Raw genomic sequence first — 24,110 nt, 5'->3', positions numbered from 1 at the left:
ATTTGTCAGACCCAGAAATGGAACCCAAACCCACCAGGCTCTAAAGTCTATGCATTTGCCACTGGGCCACACTTGCTATTTCTTCTCCCCATAAACGGGGCACCATGTTGGAGGCCTGGAGCGCCAACAGTGACTCCTCTCCTCGTCCAGACTCTAAGACACAGGACAGCAAACAGTATTCAGAGAGTCGGCTTTACTCAAGGCTCACAGCAAAGGCATCCAGAGGAGCAAGCGGGGCTCACCTTTTGCCCACTCAGAAAGAAAGACAGTGAGGCTCAGGGAGAGGCTGAGCAGACTGAGCCCCCAGTTTCAGGTGGCAAAGGTGGAAGGGAGAAAGCAAGACACCTGGCTGGGTCTGCCAGAGGCAGTTCCCTGCGTGGAGACTCAAATGAGCACAAGTGAGAAAGAGAGAACGGCTGGCTGTGCCCTTTCCATTCAGTGAACCCGCCTCTGGTTGGCAGGGCCCAGGCACACAGCTAGTTAGTATTAAGACCAGGACCAGGGAAGGAGTTTGTGAGAGGCTAAAAGAAGAAACCCTAGTCAGCTAGTCAAAATGCTGGAGAGCAGGAATAAAGGAAAACAAAACGGTAGCGACAAAAATGAAGAAGAACGTAGCATCTGCTACCATCCTATTGGAAGAATGGACTGGGATTCCTATAGCCAATTCCCACTACGTAAGGCATGACCCCTCCCTGTGACTTCATCTGTAAAATGAACGCCTTGGAAAAGATACTCTCTAAGGCTCCTCCGACTGTAAATTTTATAATTCTGCAAGCAAGCGCTTACGGGGCACTGTCTGTGTGCCAGGCACCACGGGAGACGGAGGGAAGAGGACAGTCCATGACGAGGGGTGGCAGAGATGACTAACTCATGCTGACTCCAAGGCTATCGGAGCTCAGAGGAGGGTCTGGAAAAGTGGGGAGGCCCGAGGTGAGGCTGGCAGGACAGAGCAGATTTGAAAGACCCAGGAGGGCGAGATTCCAGGTGGTGGGGAGAATCAGGACCCTGAGCTCTGCTGAGGCAGAGAGCACTCAGATCACGTTTGTCACCATATCCCCAGCACCCATCCTGGTCCTCAGCAAAGCAGACACTGAGACATAACGGCTGAATGAATAAATAACCCAAACCCGAGAAATAAGAATGATTATTCACTGTTCCATGAACATGTAAGAAACTGGTCTGACTACAAAATGGAGGGCACAACTTGGGACAGATAAAATAACACTGATGTTGATGACAAAAATGGCCGAGATGTACTGAGTGCTTATTGTGCTAAGCAGATTAATGCCTTCTCTTGGAGGATTCTCACAACAGCCTCAGTTTCCTCATCTGTAGAAATGGGTATACGGTTTAAGGGTTAAATGAGGTAACACGTGAATGCACTTGGCCAATGGCAGTTTCTCAATGAACTCTAGCTGTTTGTCTTTCTTATTAGTAATAAGCCAGGGAAGCCTCTTGTGTTTCTTCATAGAAAAGAAGGCTTTAACGGTCACAGACAATTAAATAAATGACTGTGCCAGCCCTTAGATGACCCCAGGTTACTCGTCCCTTTGCTTCCCAAGACTCCCCTGTGGAAACAGCCAGGGGACCGCGTGCACTGCCTCATGAGAACAAGCAGCCACTCCCCATGCCAGATTCACTAGGGGGCCTAGAATTCTGAAAGCAGGAAAAATGACCAAAAGCCTTCTGCCTGGCACAGGCTGCCTCCGGAGCGCGGCCGGGGTTTGTGCAGAGGCCCCCGCAGCACACTGGGCTCGGAAAAGGGGCCAGTGCCATGGCGAGGCCGCGGTCAGAAGCGTGATTGGATTAGGTGCTGCATGGGTACCTCACAAAGCTCAGCATCACTCAAAGCTGGATGTGGGAAGGGTGACAATGGCCTGAACTACCCACGAGGTCACCTTTACTATGATTAACTATGGAAATCTGAAAAAATTCTCCCCAAAAGTCACACGTGCGAAGACTGCATTATACAGTTGGGAGAGCACTCGGCTCTGAGCCTTTGAGTAGCCGGGGACCCAGCACAAATGGCTGGCTAGATCTTAAGCAATATGCCCAAGGCCCATTGAAAACAGGACAAAACCGGGTATTCAGGGTCCTTCATGATTTACTGAAAGTGGCATTGTCTGTGCCTCTGCATGGCACCAGCAGGGGTGGGGTCAAGGGTGCTCCTCCTGATGGCGGGGTCACCCCATGGGTCTCCTGTTCCCTTGGACTTTTCAACTCCTGGGGCCACATTCACCCACTCAGTCTTTCTCCTTTGAAGTTACAGAATACCGCCTCATCTATCACTGACATGCTTGATTTCAAAAGGACTGGGGGGGGGAATTCACTTTTTTTCTTTTTTAAATAAATGAGAAAGGCTCAGCTGGGAAGAGAGGGAGAGAAGTAGGTAAGGAGGGAGGGAAGCAGGCCAGATGAGAGCTAATGGTGGCTGGCTTCCTCCACTGCCTTGCCGAGTGGGAAGTCCCTGTTTGGTGTCCTGGCTCAGGGTGGGGGTGAGCCACGTGTTGCTCCCAGCGCCTGTGTGTGTGTGCGTGTGTGTGTGTGTGTGTGTGTGTGTGTCTGTGTGTCTGTGTGCACCTCAGCTTCTCAAACCAGACTTGATGTTGCTTTTCTAGCCTGCATACTGTACCTTGAAAGATACCAGCGATCCGGAAGCTTCCGGTGAAACTTTCGTTGACTTAAACAGAGGAAGACATCTGTGGCAGGGTCCTAGAGGAGCCCAGACTTCCATGACTGGCTTCTTTGTGAGTGGACTGAACTGGATGGCCTAAAGCACCTCAAGCTAGAGGGTCCCAAAGTGCTGCCTGCAATTCCTCGCAGGTGGTGGCCACGGGAGAGGTGGCACCATATCCACCCACCTCCCTCCTTCCCCTGACTCTACCTCCTCAGTGCCTCTCCCATCTGCACCTTCCTGTCAGCTGTATGACCTCAGGTTAGAGCCCTAGTGTGTCCCGCCTGGGTTACCGCGACAGCTGGTTAGATAACCAGCCTCCTTCATGTCCACCTGGCCCCCTTCCAACTCATTGTCTACAGAGCTGCCTGAGGGGGCTTTCTAAAAAGAAAATCCGAAGCCATCACTCCTATATGTAAAATGTTTCAATGGCATCAAGATGAATTCGAGAAATTTCAGGGCAGAGCAGACAATGTCCTCCAAGATTGGGCCCTGGCTACACCTCCAGCATCATTTCTCAGCCACCGTGAGCCTTTCCTACAACACAGCCACACCGACGACCTGCACGTCCCAGAAGCTACCAAACCACTGCGTGTGCTCTACCTGGAACATCTCGGAGATGTTGTAACTGCAACTTGCTTGTAATTTCCTTCTCTTACTAGGGCAGGAATCTTCTCCCAACCCTCTCTTCCCCATCACCCCCAGAACAGAGAGGATCACACTCCGAACCATGCGTTCCTTGAAAACAGGGTCATGTCTGATCTGTTTCGCGGTGATGGACACAAAGCCGATAATCAATGTTGTTTTCAGAAACTTTGGCTGTGATGTATTTTCCCATGAATGGAAGACAGCAGGCCTCTCCTTAGTTTGGCTGATTTTGGTCGTTTCACAGATTTCTATCAAACATTAGCGGCACATCCTTCCCAGGCAAAGGATCCTTGGCCTCTCACCCACATGGGGCTTTCTTCCCACCACATTACACTCCAGCTGCTCTGAGGAAAACCCAGTTCCAGTGGCAGTCATAGCTAGCAAGCTGCCTTATTGACTATAATTTTTAAAAGCCTCTTGGTTATGAGATTAAAGCATGATTGGATGAGTCACTGACATGGGTATTTGCGTGTAATCAGCCAAGTCCTATGTTTGGCACTAGTCAGCATCCTGATTTTGTGTAGCAGTCAGAAGAATTTATCTGGAAAGTTTAGAGGTTTACCTCTTATCATTTCACACCCTCTTTTAGAAAGACACAACTTCACTTTTATGCCAAGTCTTAAGCCAGAGAAGCCTCAAGTCTGAGAGTCCTGGGGTAACTTGTGAGCCTCTTTCTAGGGCTCCTGCAGGGCGCCAGGCCTGGCGAAGCTCTCAGCACTAGCTCCACTCCACATCTGCTCAGGTGTGCCTGTAGCTATTACTGGAATGGCTTCCCCAAAGACACTTCTGGGCCTAGGAATAAATGTTTATAAAGGAAGGGAGAACCTAAATGTAAATCCTAAAACTGTACAACTCCCAGAAGAAAGCAGAGGAGAAAATCTTTGTGATGTTGGGATAGCAAAGATTTCTTAGTTAAGACACCAAAGGTACGATTACTAAAAGAAAAATCTGGTAAATTGGACTTCATCGAAATATAAAACTTCTGCTCTTTGAAAGAGCACGAAAAGACAAACCAAGAAGAATGAAGAGACAAGAGAATGAAAAGAGGCCAAAGACTGGGAGAAAATATTTGCAAATCTCTTATCTGGCAGAGGATTTGCATGTAAAATACATCAAGAACTCTCAGACCTCAGTAATAAGAAAGCAAACCACCCAATTAACAAATGAGCAGAAAATAAGAAAAGATGGTTCACCAAGGAAGATAAATAGACAGCAAACATGAATATGAAAATGCACACTGTCATTAGTCATTAGGGAAATGCAAATTAAAACCACAGCTAGAACTCTCATACACTGCTGATGAGAATGCAAAATAGTATGGGTGCTTTGGAAAACATTTTGGCAGTTTCTTGTAAAGTTAAATACACAATTACCACATGGCCCAGCAATCTGACTCCTCTCACTTTCAATCCAAGTGAAATGAAAACTTATGGGCATATAAAAGCCTGTAGGCAAATGTTTACAGCATCATTATTTATAATCACCTCAATTAGGAAACACCCCAAATGTCTTCAACTGGTGAATGGGTAAACCAACTGTGGAACGTGCATCCAACAGAACACTGCTCAGCAAGGCAAGGGACTGGGCACCGATACAACGTGGGCGAACCTCATGTGCATTATGCTCCGTGGGAGAAGCTAGACCCAAAAGGGTATAAGCTGTATGACTCCACTTGTATGACATTCTGGAAAAGGCAAAACTTAAGGAGAGAAACAGATCAGGGGTTGCCAGGAGTTAGTGGGTGGGGAAATTGGCCACAAGGGAGACTTGCAGTGCCTGGGGGAACTTTCTACATCTTAATTGTGGCTGTTACACAACTGGATGTCTAACTTACAGATGAGTACACCAAAAAGGGAGAATTTTACTGTATGTAAATTATATCTTAGTAGAGAAGAAAGTGATTCTGGCTAAAAATGTGGCTGGTGGGTCTAGTGAGAAAGGTGTTAGGAGAGTGCTGGGGATTGAATCCTGTCCCCCACAAAGGGCATGTTGGGGTCCCAATCCCTGGGTAGGGGTGAACCTATTTGTAAATAGGGCCTTTGATGATGTTATTAGTTAAGGTGTGGCCACCCTGAATGAGGGTGTTTCATCTGATATGGCTGAAGCCCTCAGAAGCAAAGGAAACTGGACACGAAAGGAGAAGCTCTGGGGAGCAGCCAGAAGCTGGAAACCAACGGAACTTGGAAGGGAAAGAAGTCATCGCCAAATGCATCACCAAGTGACCGAAAAGCCTATGAACCCCAAAGATCGCCGGCCAGCTGGAAGATACCAACGCTTGCAGGAAGCAAGACTTCTAGCCTCTGAAACTGTGAGCCAATAAATTCCTGTTGTTAAGCCAACCCACTGTGTGTTATTTGTTTTAGCAGCTAGGAAGCCAAGACAGAATCTAGTGATAGTATATAAAATACGCCCTTTCATAGAAATGGCAAAGAGAAGACTAGAGAGTTGATCAAGCTCAGAAGCAGTAAAACAAATGCAGGTTAAAACGACAATAAAACACCATTTCCAACCTATCATATTAACAAAGATGAAATAAAAACCACAAACTCACTTTGGTGAGAGGCAACGACAATGCACTATTGTTCCCTGCTGGTGAAAGCCTAAATTAGTTTAACCTTTCTGGAAAAGGATCTGACAGCTTGTATCAAAAGCTCTAAAAATGTACATTCTTTAGGATACACAGAAAGATGTGGTTACCAGTTAGTGGATGACTGATGACTATTTTTTGTTTAAGTGTTAATTTCCAAAATCTTTTAAAATAAACAGGTGTTTCTTTTAAAATGAAATGATAAAACTAAGAAAGAGAAAAAAAAAAAAAAATCACAGAAAAAACTTAATTCCCTTCAACCCAGCAATTTTAAGATTGTATTCCCAAGGAAAAAATCCAAAATGACTTTTTGAACTTTATGCATAAGAGTATTAACTGTAGTGTTATTTATAATAGCAAAATTGTTAAGAGCCTAACCTTAACAGTGTTAGGGACAGGGTACGCACACTGTGGTATATTTATACTTGCTAACGAATCCAGCACCAACTCCTGAGTCTGACCCCAACTCCTGTACCTGCCCCAAGCCAAACTGAACTGCTTGCCTTTCCCCCTGGGGAAGTGGAAACGTCCCTCCTTTGCCCTCCACCTCCATTTCAAGTCCCACCCCTCTGTCCAGACCCATCGGACTCCCAGTGAGGTGGCTCTTCTGTGTAGACAGAGGTGGGCCTTCCTCAGTCTCAGGCCCCACAGTCAACACCCATTGTGTGCCATGTGGCAGGAACTGATCTAACTGATTTAACCTGACACAGGTACTGACTTACCAGTGAGAAAACTGAGGCACAAAGTCACAGAGCTAGGCCTAAGAGTCAGGATCAGAACTCCGGCAGCCTGATGCAGAGCCCCTGCTTTTAACCACTGGTCACACAGAGACCCTCAGAAGCATTCGCTGATGGAAGTCGGTGGTCACAGGAGGACTGAGAGTTTGGGTGGAGGGGCAGCTGTAGGGGAACTGGACACCAAAAAGGAAGCTGGGGCTCTGGGCAAATGGAACAGGGCTCCACAGGGACCAAAAAGGAGATACCTGCACCAAGGAGTCGGGAGTCCAGGCGAGGAAGCCGGATGGACACCAGGCAGGCCCAGCAAACGGCTCTCCCTCCGCCTGGGCTCAGGGGGATCGGGCAGGCCAGCCAGGGAGGTCGCAAAGCCTGAGAGCGTGGCGGGGCGCAAGCTCGGAGGAAGAGCCCGGGCCCGGGACCCCACCGGCATGGGGGCCAACAGAAGGGAAGAGGAGAGTTCCCTGTAGCAAATCACCTTCCAGCTGTCTGGTGGCCGAACAGGCCTTCTCAGAGCTCAGTAACAGCTCCCCGTTAAAGTTACAGTGAGCTTCAGGCACAGAACACGCTGTTCTTCAGGAAATTTTCTTATTTAGGAGACTGACAATTTAACACTGACAAGCAGATAAGAAACCCAGTGGGATTTCCCTCCCTGGGGGCTTCCCTTTGGGTCTGCACTCATTTTGTTCCCCTCTGGCAGATTTTTTTTTTTCTTCTTCTTTTTTTTTACCCCAGGAGGTCACAATTCAAGGAGCAATTAAATAACTTCTAATTCCTTTTCAGCTCTTCTTGAATTTTCTTACAGCAAATTGTCAATTTCCATCTTTTACAGGAGAAAACTTTTCAAGAGAATGACTTTGTTTCTAACTGATTTTAAAATGGCCTCCTCAAATTGCAACTAGTGTTCCTTTATAAAGCATTAAGCAGGCCACTTCCACGCACCACCCAAACCCAATCTGTTACCCAGTCTTTCCCTGCTGCCTGCCCCCTTGTTTTATTTGTCTATCTGTACTTCCTCTGTGGGCTGGGACCAAGGTTCTAATCTTTGTCCCCAGGACCCAGCACAGTACTTTGTACCTGGTAGATGTTCAAAAATAGGTGTGAAATTAAAGGGGTGAATTAAAACGGATATTCTAAAGTTATCAAATAATTTTAAGACTCTTAAATTCTCTTTAGTTTAAAACTATACACCTGCCATGTTGCTAAAAATGGGAACAGAAGAAATATTCAAATAAAACAAAGTGTGCTACAACACTATCATTCTTTAAAAATGTGGGGGTTTCCTGAGGACTCGTGGGACCGCACTTTCAGGCTGTAGACTGTGGGACGAGCACAGGCCCTCTGGCACCCACTGACAGCCATGGTGGCCTTCAGATCGCCGGGCATGGCTTTTAGCTGCACCAGAGAAGCATTTAATGCAGTACCGGGAGCCCCTCTGCGCCAAAGACCACTTGTGGGTGAGAAGAAGTGATAGGAGTATGCGGCTTTCACACAGCTCACTGCGAGGAATGCAGGCAGGAAGGGAGACAGAAGGGAAACAAGACAAAGCAGTAAAAGGAAATGAAGGAACACCCGCGAAGTGCCACAGTGGGCAGTGCCATAGTCAGCAGCAGAGAGGAGGAGGAACGGGGAGGTGGGCCTGCGATCCTGCAGGAGGGTTCTGCAGGAAGTGCGCTGAGTGGGACGGAGGAAGTAAGCGGACGGCTGGTCGCTGAGAAAGCTGGGAAGGAGGACTGAGTAAGTTACGGGGCTTAGCAGGAAACGGGGTACACCAGAAACAGGCGAGAAAGCAGTGCCCCTTCAAGGCCAGGAGGCATTTGGATCTGATGGCTTCTTACAGGCTGGTCTGACACAAAACACAAAGAGAAAAAGAAGAGACAACTCAAATAAGTTTTCCACAAAACTCAATCAAATTGATGCAAAAGACTGCATCTGAAATGTCTTTCCTTCATTTTGGTGCTAAAATGTTTTCATTTATAAAATAATGGAGATAGTAGATGGTAACTGGCTTTTTAAGAAAATGTTTCTTGCTTTGCAAAATTAAAAAAAACAACAACTGATAATCCTATATCTTGTCCCAAAAATATTTTTGAAAATTTGCTTCAGAAGACTACAGGTTCTTGAGTGACAAGATGAATGCAGCATTTTGGGGAACTCAGCCTGGCGGTGGAGTTTAGGATGGACAGTGAATAGAACAGAAGAATTTTGGCCTAAGAAGCAGAGCCCCCGGCTCACAAAATGCTGAAAATCGAAATCAACTGGGCCTGCCCCAAGAAGCAGTCATAGTTGAAATCTAAGGATCAGCTGCAAGGGCTCACTTTCCCCAACACAGGTTTTACTAACGTCAAAGAATTCCATGTCTCTTATGTAGCTGTTTGGCTCATATTCGAGTGACGTAGGGTGTGACATGGGGGCAGGGCGAGAACGTGCCATGAGTCCTGTGAAACAGGCTCTCCCGAATAGAGGAGCACAATTACCCAAAAGGCAGGGTCCCGAGAGCAGCCAATTGTGGTTCCATCCATCAAGGCCACTAACCCGCTGTGCTGCCCAGAAGCCTCTGACAGATCACCTGGTCAGCCTGAGAGCCCTTTAGCTGACCTCACTGCCCCCGCGAATGCTACGCACCGACGGCTGAGTCAGCGGGACACTCTCAACTTCAACTCCTTATCTTCTTTCGCAGAAAGCCTGGCAGCAACTAACACAGAACCTCCGGCTCATGGAAATCATTTCCATTACAAGCAAAAAGAGGCCCTGATCATCATTTTGCAGACAGAGCATTGGATTGGCGATCCCACCTTAGTATACAAATCATTTCCATCCCCATCATGGGGTGGGGCAGCTGATATGAGGTCAGCCCAGAGGGAATCTCTTCGAGAAGCAGGTGGGATTTGGTGCTTCACCCACCTTGCCATGCCAGCAGGCCAGGCACCTGACAAGCCTGAGCACGTCCCTTCCTGGGGTGGCACACTGGGGGTCTCTTTGCCTCCCCCTGGAGAGCCCCTTCTTCCAGGCTCCCCTGAGGTGGGCACTGCTCAGCCTGAGGATACAGAAGTGAACACAAAAGTGCTCAGGAAGCCTTAGAAGCTCTGCCAGCCCCGTGGGGTGCTGCAGCTTCCTGGCTCTTTACACCTGTCCAGGCAGCTCCACCTTGAAAAAGTTCTCATTATACCTTGTTCTAAACCCTGTGCTCTGGCAAGTAGTCAAACATCCAACCCTTCTATTCCCAACATGCATTAATTCTCTTATATAAATACACCTCTCTGCTACTGCTACAGTCCACTCTCCCAGATTCCAGCTGTCATCATCTCTTATAAAAGACCAATATGTTTAGAGGTGCTTAGAGATCTTGAAACACCTGGTTAAAAAACAAGCATGTGCAGAGGCTGGAGATACGAAGATCAACAAGACGCTGTCCTTACCCTTAAGGAACTCACAGTCTTAGGGAGGGAGACAAGGAAGATTCAAATGGAAAATGACAAGGCAACGACATGTGATGCAGACAGGCATAAAGAAAGTGCTGGGGAGCCCTAAGTGGGAGGGATGAGTGGGCCGGCCCGGCCTGGGAAAACTCGGGGATGGCAGCAGGATTTGGAATGTCAGTCATCAGGCTCCTTGAAGCTAAGAAAGGTGAACCAAGAGATGATAGGGGCAGGGGACAGGGTGAAGTTGAGCTTTTCCATCTGTAAGAAAGGTGCCTGGATGTAGGCACGCAGAAAGAAGCAGAAAGCAAGTGGAAAGCTTCCGGAAGCGGAGTAAAGCCAAGTTGACTTTCTTAAGTTATAGAGAGAGCCGTCTTCAAGGTCCTGCTGAGGATCTGCACTGGCAGTTCCGACCAAGAGGGAGGAAAGCAGGAGTGTCAGCTGCTGCCCCTCACGGAGGCCCCCTGTACTAGAAGGGCTCCGGGAGCCGTGGTCACACTGAACCATCCATGCACGCCCAGTCAGGGAAAGGGCATAGCTCCATTTCTGTTTGGCTCTCTTTCTGTTTTCTCTCATCACTCCAGTCAGGGTTTTGTTCTGTTTTTGTTTACTTGTCTTTTTTTTTTTTTTTTTTTTAAACAACATTAACTTCTTCTGGGTTATTCCAAATGCCATGCTGCCTTCTCTAACCCAGACTATATCCATAATAGACTCAATATCTCAGTTTGACTGCTGTGTCAACGTCTCAGTGGGTTCAGAACTCAGAGGAGAGAGGTGTGTGATGGGATAAACCCCTAAAATGACGACAGGGTGGGCATTCCAGGCCTCTTCAGCTCTTCCTCACCTCTCGTGGCGCTTTGCCCACATCACCGCATGGCTCAGGTTCCCTCCCCGCTGGCCGCCTTAGCCTACCCCACCGAGCAGCCACCAGCTGTGGCATTCCTTCTGCCCTGCTTCAAACGACTCTGCCCTGGCTTTTGTCTTACTGGAGTTTCTCGTAAGTACACAAGGTTCCTCTCAAATTCACTGTGTAACTTCAAGGTAGAAAGTTTGTCTTCCATTGTCCAAGGCTCCTTGATAGAACTATGAATAGTATTTGTAATACAATAGGAACTCAAGAAATATCTGTCCAATCAAGGGTCCGAGATCATGTCTGAATCTGTATGTTTAACAACTTCCTGGATAATACTACTCATCTTCCTTCTAATTTTTGAAAATTATAAGTAAATGACCGTGTAACACACCTAAAGGAAGAGTATAGGGGTATAATAACAAGCTGCTCAGCAAGGTTAATCTGACACTTAATGATATATATTAGTTTTTATGTGAATGTTAACAAGACACAAATGGTGATCAGCTCAACTAAGTGGCTGTAATTAGTAATACCTATATACAACTAGGTCATGTTCTCAGTTTCTCTCTTGTTCATGTCTTAGAATGTATAAATATGGATCGTTTCCCCTGATTCCATATGAAATTCAAGTGCAATAAGTAAATCAACCTGTCTTTTAAAAGAAAGCTTTCGACACCCCCACGACTGGGAATTCCTGTGCCCCCTAGGTCTCCACCGGAAGACCAGGGCTGCAGCCTGCTCGCTCTCCAGCTGCCCCGACTCCCTTCACCGGAGGCCGGCCGAGAAACCTGGGTGCTGCGTGGCTCAAAAGAGCACAGATTCTGGCCGTGGGTTTATGTTATAAATGAGGTGGACAAATGTAAATGAAGACTCTCCTAGTATGATTATCATGAAACTGGTAACTGGGAAGGACCGGGAATATCTGACAGGCTAGTATATATTCTAGAACTATCCCCATGGCTGAAGTACCGTGCTGCCTGACAACATTTAAACGGGAGCCCTGAACTTCTGGCAGAAGCTTCCTGTCCTGTTTATCACCACCCCAACTGAGAGGCAATGCGATTCTCATGGTGGTGCAGATCACACAGAGTGACTGTTCCCTTCGGTTTTAATTCAATTGCGCTTCCTTATAATTCTTCATGTCAGGCCAACCCAAGCAATGCCTGAAAGCTGTTATACACAGGAGGTAAGAGGAACAAAAAAGACTAGTGAAGTTACAAATGTTCTCTGAGGATCTGAAAATGCCACAATAGTTTTCAGCACCATTTCAAACACAATGGGTTGCTTTAAGGATTCTAAAGAGAGGAAAGGAGGACTTTTGGTTTGGGACAGAGGTCACTCCCAGGTCTCAACTTTAGCAAGAAGTTCCTGTGTTCAGCATTCTCCCTTAATCATTTGAAATTTTAGGACCCTTAGAAATCTTTTTTATTAATAGTTAATGCAATGGGAAAAGCTGATGGTGTAACACATAACTCTTTGCAGGAAAGACCTAATGAAAATAAAATAAATGAACAAAAGATGAATCCAAGACCACAATTACATGGACATTACAGGAGACCTTACAGCCTTGAGAAAGAGAGAGAGAGCAAGAGCGAGAGAGAGAGAAAGAGAGAGGGAGAGAGAGAGAGAGAGAGAGAGAGAGAGAGAGAGAAACACTCCAGTCCAGACAGGTTTTTCCATCTCAGGGACCCTTATGTGCACACTATTGGCAGGGGTATAAATTGGTACATTTCCTGGAAAGGAATGTGGCTATGGGTTTCAAGATTCTCAAATATGTCCACATTTCTGACTCTATCATCCCAGTTATAGAACTGTCCTAAGGAAATAATCAGAGATCAGGGTAAAGATTGAACATGGATGGCCAGGGTGCTATTATTCATAGTAGCAAGAAATCAAAATCTAAATATCCAAAATTGGCGAGTGGTTCAATCCTTAAGGGCACCTTCATATGATGGGATATTACACAGGCACGACAAATGTTTCAGAAGAATTTGAATGACCTGGGGAAAACTTATTGTATAATATTAAAGAGCAGAATATAAAAACTACATATACATTATGTTAACCACCCCTCCCATCTGCCATGAAGTGGAAAGGGGAGACCCACCAGGACTGTGTGCACCAAAACCTCAACAGTGTTTGCTCCTAGGGGGCTGGGATTACAGGTGATTTTTTTATTTCTTTATTATGGTCTTGTATTTTCTAAATTTCTCATGAGAATATTACTTCTATAATCTAAGGACCCCTTTCTAAACAAAGAAGAGGGGCTCAGAGGGGCCTGAACCGAGGACAGGGGCAGGAGGATGGGTTTAGTGCTGGGTTTCTCACCCTCCTGTCTGTCTGTCCGTCCGCCCATGGCCGCCACTGCCCATTCTTGAGGACTGCCTGGGAACGCCCGCTTCTGACGAGGCTTAATGACCACTCTGACGATGTGGGCTCTCTGAGTGACCTGCAGCCCAGCCCCCCTGAGGGACCCCTATGTTGCTCTGCCCGACTCCCTGGTCTACATCTATACCTGCACAGCCTAGCACCCCTCAAACGTGACAGACACTAACCAGAATTTGTCATTTCTTCTCAACCTCCTCCAGTGGGTGGTTCTGCATTGACTCCCTGGCCTTGGCCTGAGACTCGATTCCCTGATTCCTGGCTTCTCCTCACTACCTGCCTCTCCCTTCCACCTCTACTTGAGGTAGCTAGTTTGTAAAGGCTTGCCAATTTTCCTGCCTCTCTTGGATCTATAACCTTCCCTTGCCCCATGGTCCCTACCTCAGTGCAGGCCCTTGGTGTTTCACTCTTGGATCTTAAGCTTCCTGTATTTTGTTCTTTTTATTTACTCTCCACCCTACAGCCAGGTGGCTCTTTCTAAAACATTGTGCTGATTGTGTCACTTCCCTATTTAAAATAATTCAGTGATTTTAATGGGCTCCCCTAGCTCATCCATGTGGACTTGAAAGTACCCGCAGCCTCCTTCTCTATCTATGCCCTCCTTGTTCTCTATACCGTATCACCTGAAACAATCTGCTGTTGCCCACATGTGCCATCTAATGTACCATCAGCTTGCTTGAAAACAACTCCCTTGCCTTCTTAGCCTGGCTAGCCCCTTAGGTCTTTTAAAAGACCTAGTATAGACACTGTCTCTGCTGGGGACCTTCCCTGATCCCCCAAGGCTGGCCAGTTCTCTTTGATCCAGTCTCACTGCACTTTGGACAGACCTCTGTCACAGCACTGTTAATTTTCGGCGTGGGCTGCTGGCTCCCTCACTACACTAGAAACTTCTTAAGGGCTGGGACTGAGTCTTTTTTTTCTTTTTTTTTTAAATCTTCATTTTATTGAGATATATTCACATACCACACAGTCATACAAGACAAATCGTACATTCGATTGTTCACAGTACCATTACATAGTTGTAGATTCATCACCTAAATCAATCCCTGACACCTTCATTAGCACACACACAAAAATAACAAGAATAATAATTAAAGTGAAAAAGAGCAATTAAAGTAAAAAAGAACACTGGGTACCTTTGTCTGTTTGTTTGTTTGTTTCCTTCCCCTATTTTTCTACTCATCCATCCATAAACTAGACAAAGGGGAGTGTGGTCCTTATGGCTTTCCCAATCCCATTGTCACCCCTCATAAGCTACATTTTTATACAATTGTCTTTGAGATTCATGGGTTCTGGGTTGTAGTTTGATAGTTCCAGGTATCTACCACCGGCTACCCCAATTCTTTAGAACCTAAAAAGGGTTGTGGGACTGAGTCTTATTCCTTCAGTACCTAGCACATACCAGGGACCCAAGCACTGCTTCCTGCAGACATGCTGAATGAAGGTCTCTATGACTGAGAAAATAGAGAATGATCCTACAGACACACCCAACCTCCCAAACAACAGCCTTCTCTTGTGTTTAAGTGACGATATAAATAGACCAAGGAAGAGCCAGACAGGACAAATAAGCCTTTTTACCTTGTACCAAGTATCATGCTGTACAACAGGTAAACAGCAGAGAGCTGGGATGTTCATTTCTGGAAAGCAATCATATTGAAAAGAAGGAACAGAAACATTCTTAACTATAGTTTTTCCATGTATGGCTCAACAAAACATACTGTTGCATTTAGCTTGTGGATGGGGGTGGGGAAATGATATAAAGCTTCCTTAGAACCATATTTTGCCATGAGCAGACCCCTACTTTCTGTGATAGCCTACAAATGGCAGAGCCAGAATCTCTGCAAGTGGGTTCTGGAAAACAGTGGGTGGGATGGAGGGCTGACTGTGAAGAGGCTGACAAGCCCATAGAGGTGGGAAATTAGAACCACTGCTCTTTTTGCTTCCGGCTGATTGAAGCTACCTGACTGTAAATAGGGTAAGAGGACTGATGCTAAACTGATTCATTCCTCTACTTCTAGCTAAGCTTAGTACCTGCTAAGCATGCTACTAATCAAAGGGGTAATTTACTTAATTGCATTAAACCATCCCTAGAGCTCACTTAGCACAACTGTTCTCAAATGGCCAGCCCAGATTCCCCAGTGAAGCGATGATGAGCTGCAAAGAGCTCACTGGGTGAGAAGCTGAATTGCTTGACTGCCTGCTGGTCTTTTAAACAGGGGTGGGCAAACTATAGAGCACAGGACCAGGGGCCAAATCCTTCCTGCCACCTGGTTTTGTACAACCCAGTTGCTAAGAATTATGTTCACATTTTTAAGTGTTTGGGGGGAAAAAAATCAAAAGAAGAATACTCTTTCGTGACATTTGAAAATTATATGATATTCAAACTTCAGCGTCCTTGAGCAAAGTTTTATTGGCACACAGTCACATTCCTTCGTTTGAACATTCGTTCTTTTTGTCCCTGGCTGCTTTCACACTGCAAAGGCAGAGTTGAGTGGCTGAGACAGAGACTGTTTGGCCCCCCAAACCCAAGATATTTACTACCTGGCCTTTACTGAAAAAGTCCACCGGCCCCTGGTTTAAAGGCTGGCTGACCAAGGTCACACGCACCCATATTCCACAGAAGCTTGGATCCCCGTGTGTTTAAAAGTGATTTCCATTAGACGTTTATCTTCACAATCAAGTCCACTCAGAGAAAGAAACTGCCTGGAGTTTGGGCTTCAAAGCTGTGTTGGGTACACAAAAGATGCCATCTGAGAATTTAATAAAGGATACTGTTTGGAGGAATTTGCCTAAGAAGATGGCAATACCAGGTTTTCTCCACCGCAACGTCCTCTAAATTCAGGAAATTGATGGCTCAGGAGGAGCTGCGCACATCCCCTAACCACCCGCTGGGGTCGCTGCTTGGGGGTACAGGCCCCTGCAGCCTCTCTGGTCCCCCCAGAAGCCTTCACACAGGGGCCGCTCTTCTGACCGAAGAATGGACGGTTGGAGAGAAAGCTCCAGAAAGCAGATGTCATTTCCCGAGAACAAGCAGCATTCCCTGGGAGGTTTCTGTCTTGGGGGTCTATTTGGCACCTGCTACCCTTCCTTGGTCTCCTTCCTGAAGGCAATGTGGCCAAGACATCGAGTTCCCCAGAGAGCCCAATCACAGCGTGGTTAGGGAGTCTCATCTGCCTTCCTCGACTGGAAGCTGCCTGGAAGCAGGTTTGTGTTTGATCAAAGAGAAGTGCCAGGGGCCTCTGCACCCACAAAGCCTGTCAGTCAGGTTGAGTCAGGAAGCAGGGAGCAGGGCAAGGAGCAAGGGCTTCCCACAGATCGCCCCTCCTCAAAGCTCCAGATTTTGACCTGATTATAAACCATCAGGATTACTTTTATTACAAATGCAAAAAAAAGTCTGCATTCCCTTTATGGGCACCTACCTTTTAGAAACAGGGGAGATATACGTTACAAGTAAATAAAATATAAACAGGATCTGTGCTAAGTTTTAGAATGAACATGGCAGCCGAAAACAGGCAGAAACCCCCTGGAAGGGGTACAATTCAACTCATCCAATCCCAAAGCACAAGGAATGCATCTGGCCCCGCATCTGCCTTTGGAGGGCAGGGAAACAAAGGAGCACCGTTTCACTGAGTCAACAACCCTTTGGAACCAGGCTAGAGCCCCAGGTGAAAGAGGAATTTGGAGCTGGTGGCCCTGCCTCCAAGGCAATGTGTTTTACATCACGGTCCCCAGAGAGCTTGATGATATCCCACAGCACACTAGGGGAAGCAAACAAGCCTTACAGCAGGGGCCCTGGGGATGCAAGTCAACCGAGGCTGCCCCGAGGGCTTACCACCTCAGCCCTGGGTCAGGCAGCTCTGTTCTCACACCCAGTGGTCAAGGTTACCAAGGCCTCTGGATCAGTGACAGGCACCATGCTAGTGTCCTCCACCTTGGAGGTCACCATGATACTAGTGTCCTCCACCTCACTTGTTTTGAAAGTCATCGTGATAAACTGTTTTCTTAGAAAGGCGAAGCTTCTGGTTCAGCAGATTTACTCTTAATCCAAGGGGACACCGTGTGACAAGGATGGTGGCCCATCTCACAGAGGTCCATCTCTAATGAGGCTGGCATAAAAGGACATACTCTTCTCAGGACTATGCCATCCCAAACTGAGGCAAACAAAGCACTGGAGAGCAACTCCAAAGGGCAGACTACTCAAAAAGCACCAAGGAAGAATGGACTTTGGTGGGGGGAAATGTGGCAGTAGGGACAAATGCAGTGGCTTCTGAAAGGGGCCATTTAGCTGACTGATAAACGATACACAATCCTGCCCGTTTGCTTTGCTATGGAAGATTGATGTGCTCCTCCTTCCAAGCCGGTGGTTCACAGGCTTGTTTTCTGGGGAACCAAAGAATCAACTCCAAGGATGCAAATCCATTATTTTCAAACCTTAATTAACTGGAACCTAATCAAGACTTTTGAGGGTCAAACCCCTCACTACACCCCCACTTTGAAGGAAAACTTTCTTCTCTCTCAAGTCAGCATGGTGTAAATGATGGAGAGGTGAACAAAGAGTCACTGGGTTTGCTGCATATAAGCAGCTCATTTAAGCTTTCAGGGCTTCAGCTTTCTAATTCATAAATTGAGAGGGCCAATGAGATGATATCTAAAGTCATTTTCAGCAAGAGAAAATTCTGCTTCGAAGAGATGCCAACAGATCAGAATCAATCCAGAGAATAATCTGTGATCTTCTGCCTGGACCACCATACACTTCCCTACGTGAGATGAGATCACCTAACAGTCTTGCATAGCTTTTAAGGCAGCTCACATAGATAAATGCAATCGAACTTCACAAGAACCTGAAGGGGTAAGGTCTCTGAAACAATGTATTAGAAACCCTCTCATTTGATGTGCCTGAAGGATAGTTTGGAAGGGACTCACACAGCAGAGATACAGAGATAACAAAACACTCTATTTTATCTTAATTTATACAAATGTACATTCATTTATGTTTTTTTCCCTAATGTAAGGCTTTTTAGAAAGAATCTGCTAATTGGATTTCTACAGTCTTTTAAAAGAATCAATTCAATTTCTGTGATTTACAGTTTTTGCTTTCTAAAAAGAGAGAACTTTGACATTTGTTAAACTACAGAATTCTTGAATTTTATGATTTCCCCCTTTTACAGTTGTCTCACCCAAATAACAGAATTTTTGAAGACTCACCCTTATCAAAACATTTAACTTAATTTTCACAGAAACAACAGCTTTCTTTTTTATGCTCTTATTTTATCAGTTTACCTAATATTTAGTTAACTTGCTAATTTCAATAACATGTGCAACTGGCATAAACAAGCTTGGGAAAAAATCTGATTGACTCTCAATACACATACAATTCTCCTGGAGGGGGCACAGGTAGAGGGGAATACTTAACAGTGTGCTCAGCATGTTTCCAGAACTGAGAGAACTATGGAGCATCCAGGTGAAGATTTCAAAGGTAGTTGGAGAGGCTCATATGGAGCCCGGGGGGAGGGAGCTGGGCTGGAGATACAGATTTTGGCTTCATCAGCATCCAGTTAGTGAGGAATTCATTTGGAAAGGGGTGTAAGTAAGAGAAGAAGAGGGTGGGGGAGAACCCAAGGAATACCAATCTGAGAGGGGTGGGCAGAGGAAGAGGCTTCTGTAAAGGGGGCCAAGAGAACACTATTGGAGAGGTACACGGAGAAGCAGAGAGCCAGGAGGTGAGCTTCAAAGGGCCAAGTGCAGGAGAGCAGTCTAGTAAGCTAAGAGCCCAAAAGCATCCTTGGATGTGACAATCAGGAGGTCACGGGTGCGAGGGAATGTGTGTGCTCCTCTCCTGATGAATGATTTCAGTGAGGGAGGAAAGTGGATTCTGTATCATCTCTCGTGCCTTAGAACTGCCCTCCCACCTGCCGTGTCGTCTTCCTCAGCATCCGCTCGGCCTTGCTCTCTTACCATCAGCATTCGCACGCAGACAGGCTGCTCCAGCTGCTGAGCCCAGGCAAGGGAAGGCGGGTGAGAGTCCCAGAAGCTACCCTGACTCTCCCGAGCACAGGCAAAACAAGTAAGTCATCTCTTGGGCCCAGGGCAGCAACTATCTGCAACACCCGCTGAGAAGCACTGGTGCAAGTTTGTCTCAAAAGGCTGGATGAAATTAAAATTTCAATTAAAAGGTTTTGCAGGAAGGCTTTTCAGATCTTTCCAAGCTGAAAGGCTCAGAGAGAGAAGTATCTTGGGCAGAGCGAGGCTGCTGGACAGATAACAACTCCATCAGCGAGTCCCAGCAGCTTGGCTCCTGCCCACCTCATGTTTAGACAGAGAGAGACGTCCCCCAGTACCCAGTGGCCAGGGAAGGAGGGTGAACTCTCTGGAGTCTGGGTAAGAAATATAAAAGGGAGAAAAAAAATTCCATGATGCAGAACACAGGCTCCACTTCATATTCTACTGACAAGTAATGAGGAAAGAATTCCTAAACCCTGAGAGTTACTGACTTTTGGACATGGAAATTCACCTGGGTTGAAGTGACAGCTGCCTAAGTCACATGGCTGTGACGTTTGAGAGCAATTGACACCATTATGAGCTATAATTTGCTTCAACAGTCTCCCCAGTCCTCTGCTTTTTCAGATATTGAACTGGAATTTGTAAACTTATTCTTTTTGGAAGATGAGATATATATATATATATATATATATATATATATATATATATATATATAATATATGTATGTGTGTATATATATATATATATATATATATTTTTAATCCTCAGGATCAGACACTGGTCAGTCGCCTTCTAAATTCCCTTGTTTCCTGTTTCCACTTCCAATCAAAAGGGATTTGAGGTAGAAACCTGACATGAGGATCAAATCCTAGATACAACCTGACAAGGGAAGCCTTGGTTGGGAGTTTTGTTCATGGAGCCGAACACACAGCATCCACTCTCTTGACTTGCTCACATCACGCGGCCCAGCTCTTGTGGAGTTTGGGAGACAGGTGGGAGTTAGTCCCTGCCTGCCTCACCCTGTTTCAGTGGACTGGTGGAGGAAGGGAGGAGGAAGGAAGAGCCCAAGGCTGCGTGCCAAATCTCACCCACGCTGGGTTCAGGTGCAAGTCCCATATGTTGGGTGCACTGGGAAAAAGGAAGTGACTGACCTGATCCAAACGGAGCGCACCGTCTGCAAAGCGCTGCTGGCGTAACTCCTTGGCGATGCCGTGGAGATTCAAGATGGCCTGGTGTACTTCCTCACTGGTGTGCTCCGGAGCAATCGGGGGGAGCTCCTGGGCAGGGACTGTCTTCGTGGGGCTCTCAATCATGCTCTGTGCATGCTCATAGCTCAGTTTGGTGCAGGAGTGAATGATGGTCCGACCAAACCATTCACTTAGGATCTGCAAAGAAGACAGACTGTGAGGGTCAGGAGGAGGGCATCTTTTTCAGATCTTTCATTCAACCATCCATCCAGACACATTTCACAAACATCTGTTGAGCACTGACTTTGTGCTCAGAGTGGTGTTAGGTCCTGGCTGGGCACAGAGAAAAACCAGACCTGGAAGCTGCTGCCCTCAGCGGGCATAGACTCCAGTGTGGGCTCACGAGGCCAGGCCTGGGTGTCAGGGAGGGGAGGGGAGGGAATGAGGGGTGGCTCTGGGCAAGATGCGGCCTCTGGGAAGGCCTTGAAGAATGTGGATGGTCTGCACCGGGGGACACAGGAAGGGGGCACTGTGAGCCAAGGCGGAGGTGCGCCAGCCAGGGGACAGAACAATGAGATCCCAGGTGGGAGAAGCTGGTGGGGCTGCATGTGGTAGGCTCCTGGAGAGCAGGTGTGGCCTCGATTTGACGGGCAGTGGAGGACCATAGAAGGTCTCCGAACATGGGGGTGGCAAAGGCAAGGCCAAGCAGGAACCTTGGAGCGAAAGGCCTGCTGGAGCTTCTTCATCAGTTTGGAGGAGTGGTCATCAATGCCAAAACTGGGGGCAAGCAGCAGGGACAGATGCCAAAGATGCGGCAGGCTCGATGGGTTTGGTGACAGTCAGATGTGCAGGGAGGGGCCGTGGGCAGAAACAGAGAACAGAGGTGGAGCTGGGGGATAGGGGCAGAAAGGGAAAACCAAGGCCAGCTTGTTCCATTTGGCACATATATGTAGAAACAAGGGTCCAGAACACGGTTTCTCAACCTGGTGCTTTTGAGGGTTGAATAATTCTCTGTGGTGGGGGCTGTCCTATTTGCATCATAGGATGTTCAGCAGCATCGCAGACCACTACTCACTAGATGCCAGTAGCACCCCCTTTACACCCCAGGTTGAGACAACCAAAAATGTCTCCAGACATTGCCCAATGTCCCCAGAGCAGGGCTGGGGGATCTGGCCCTGGTTGAGAACCCTGGAGCTCAAAGCAGATCCAGCCGATTGAATAGTGGTGCTCTCTGAATGGGAGGATTACTGGTGATTTGTACTTTATCCATTTTATTGTTCTGCATTTTCTAGAATGAGCATTTATTACTTTTAAGAGAAAAATAAAACAGACACCAAAACATGTTTGGGAATCCTGAGTTGGAGGTGCAACTGGGGATATCTAGCAGGCCATCGGGGGTGCGGGATGGACTGGAGGGGGACATCTAGCCCCATCCATGGGAAGGGTCCCAGAAAGAAAGGAAGGACAGGGAAGAGGGCCAAGGCTGCATTCTCTGCAGTCTTCAATTTAGGGGGCAAAAAGAGAAGTCAGAGGATGAAAACAAATGAAAAACAAGAGAGCTCACAGAGGTATGGAAGAGAATAGAGGTGTCCAATGTTTGGCGAAGCAGGAGAGAAGAGGTTTGAGAAAGGGACCTCAAAGCGAAGGAGACACTTCTACAGCATTTATTCTAAGACAGGTGCTGTTCACACTCTTTCCTGAGAGTAGGTACATCAACTTTTTAATCCTCACAACCACCACCCTATGAGGCAGGTTATATTATCATCCTCATTCTTCAATCAAGGAAACTAACACAGAGAAGTTAGTAACTTGCCCAAGGTCAGACAGCTGAGAGGGGGCAAGCCAGGATTTGAACCCAGGCAGTCTAGTCCCAGAGCCCCAGCTCCTAGTGTATAGCAAACGCTGCCTGGACGTTAGGGAGGATGAAAACAAAGCAAAGGCCCTTGTGTTTAGCACTGGGTTACTGGTGATTGTTAGGAAGGCTGCTTCCGGGGGGAGGAATATGAGGGAGGGAGGGCAGGGCCTAACTGCAAAGATTTCAGGCAGATCTTCATGAGCTGCAAATGGTTCTACAGGGGCGGCGATTGGGCTCCCCCCAGACTCAGAGCAGCCAGAATTTCTGCCTTCTGAGGCCTTGGGCGCACATCCCACATGTCACTCAAACAGCCACATCTCCTGTATGTATCGTGATGTGGAAAAGTCTCAGTGGCTGCAGCTAGCAGTGCCGCCAAAGCAAGGTGTATGGATGATGGCTTCTAACGTATGGCAGGGAAGGAAAGTTGTTGAGTCAGCAGGATGGAAGAGTGCATTGTGCATGTGGTGAGGGGAAGATGTCAGCAGAGAAGAACCGAAGCCCAAGAGACAAAGGGATCCCAGTGGCTGAGAGAAGAGCAGCCCGGGTGGTGGCAGGAAGGAAAGGGGAAGCCCTGGATGATGATGGCAGGCGACTCTGAGGGGAACAGGAGGGAGGCTGAGAGCCCTAATCGTTGTAGTCAACTATGAGGCAAAGACTGAGGTAAGCCGGATGGGGTTCAAGGGCCTGAGGAAAGTGGAAAAGCTCTGAATGCCTTCCGGAGCAAGGAAAAGCCAGACACGCTGAGGGATGCGAGGGCTCAGGAGAGGTGAGGGGCTCTAGTCAGCGGTGGGGCCTTCAGCTTGGGCTGGTGACCATGCCCCTCGCCTGCCTTTCCACCAAGCTTGGAGACAATACTTCCCCAAAGGGCCGTCTGCAGGATCCCCAGCTGTCTGCTGTGCAGGAGAAAGACCCACCCAGAGGAGCCGTCCACACCACAAAGCCTCCACGTAGCACAGCTCCCACCCTGGAAGGCTAGCGAGACCCCTTGGAACCATCCTTTCCCTTAGAGGAACAAACACTCTTAAAATGGCAGCAATGAGGCCTGGGGAAAGACGTAGCAACCCGTCACATCTTTCTTTTATTCAGTGCAAACAGCCTTACTATAAAGAGTATTGACTGTAATGATATTAGACTTTAGTATTTCTAAAATAAAAATAAAATCCTCCAACTATACTTTCCAGATTATTCCAAGAACCATTTGTATCCAAAAATATAAGTGATTCCAATAACGTGCTCTTGACTCCTCTGCTGTGGCAAATAGATCCTGAATTTGGCTCTCAGGAGGCATCTGTGCGTGTGCCGAATGCAAGAGAAATTTCACAGCCAAATCTAGGTATTGCAGAGAAGTCCCAAGTGGGGCAGGCTCGCAGGCAGGCCTCCAGAGGAGCCCCCTTCAGGATTAGCACATGCCCGTCCGTCTATCACATCCACATTTCCTGAAAATCCCCAGGAATGGAATTTCTCCAACCTCCTCTAGAATGACAGGGCCGTGACCTACTCATTCCTGTGGTCACAAAGTTTTCCCCCGGAGATTGAGCTTATTTCCTTTTCTCCATTCATTCCAAACCCAGTCAACCGTCCTTCCCTGTGTGTCTACACTGTTTGATAGCCTGTCTTGAGCACGCTTAGGGAAACTCTAGTTTCCACTCTATTTCACACCCCTGTCTGTTCCCGCCCTTCACAAGTAGTCGAGCAGGTTTCCTCAGGCTTCCAGGTCACCGGATGTTTAGCTTCCAGGGCTCTGTGTCCCTTCTTCCTGAGAGGGCCT

At 47.2% G+C, this 24,110-nt stretch overlaps 1 protein-coding gene across 5 annotated transcripts in view; it reads right to left on the bottom strand.

The window, feature by feature from the left end:
- Nucleotides 1-24,110, bottom strand: part of DIS3L2 (DIS3 like 3'-5' exoribonuclease 2) — a 483,331-nt gene that overhangs the window by 55,623 nt on the left and 403,598 nt on the right. For all 5 annotated transcript variants that reach the window (XM_037848473.1, XM_037848472.1, XM_037848477.1 and 2 more), the window contains exon 13: nt 20,452-20,685. In XM_037848473.1, the coding sequence (XP_037704401.1) occupies nt 20,452-20,685 (234 nt within the window). The remainder of the gene's footprint in view (nt 1-20,451; nt 20,686-24,110) is intronic.

This window comes from Choloepus didactylus, chromosome 9 (genome assembly GCF_015220235.1).
Source record: "Choloepus didactylus isolate mChoDid1 chromosome 9, mChoDid1.pri, whole genome shotgun sequence".
Lineage (NCBI taxonomy): Eukaryota > Metazoa > Chordata > Mammalia > Pilosa > Megalonychidae > Choloepus > Choloepus didactylus.
Note: the sequence above shows the minus strand (reverse complement) of the source record. Positions and strands in the feature narration are given on the sequence as shown.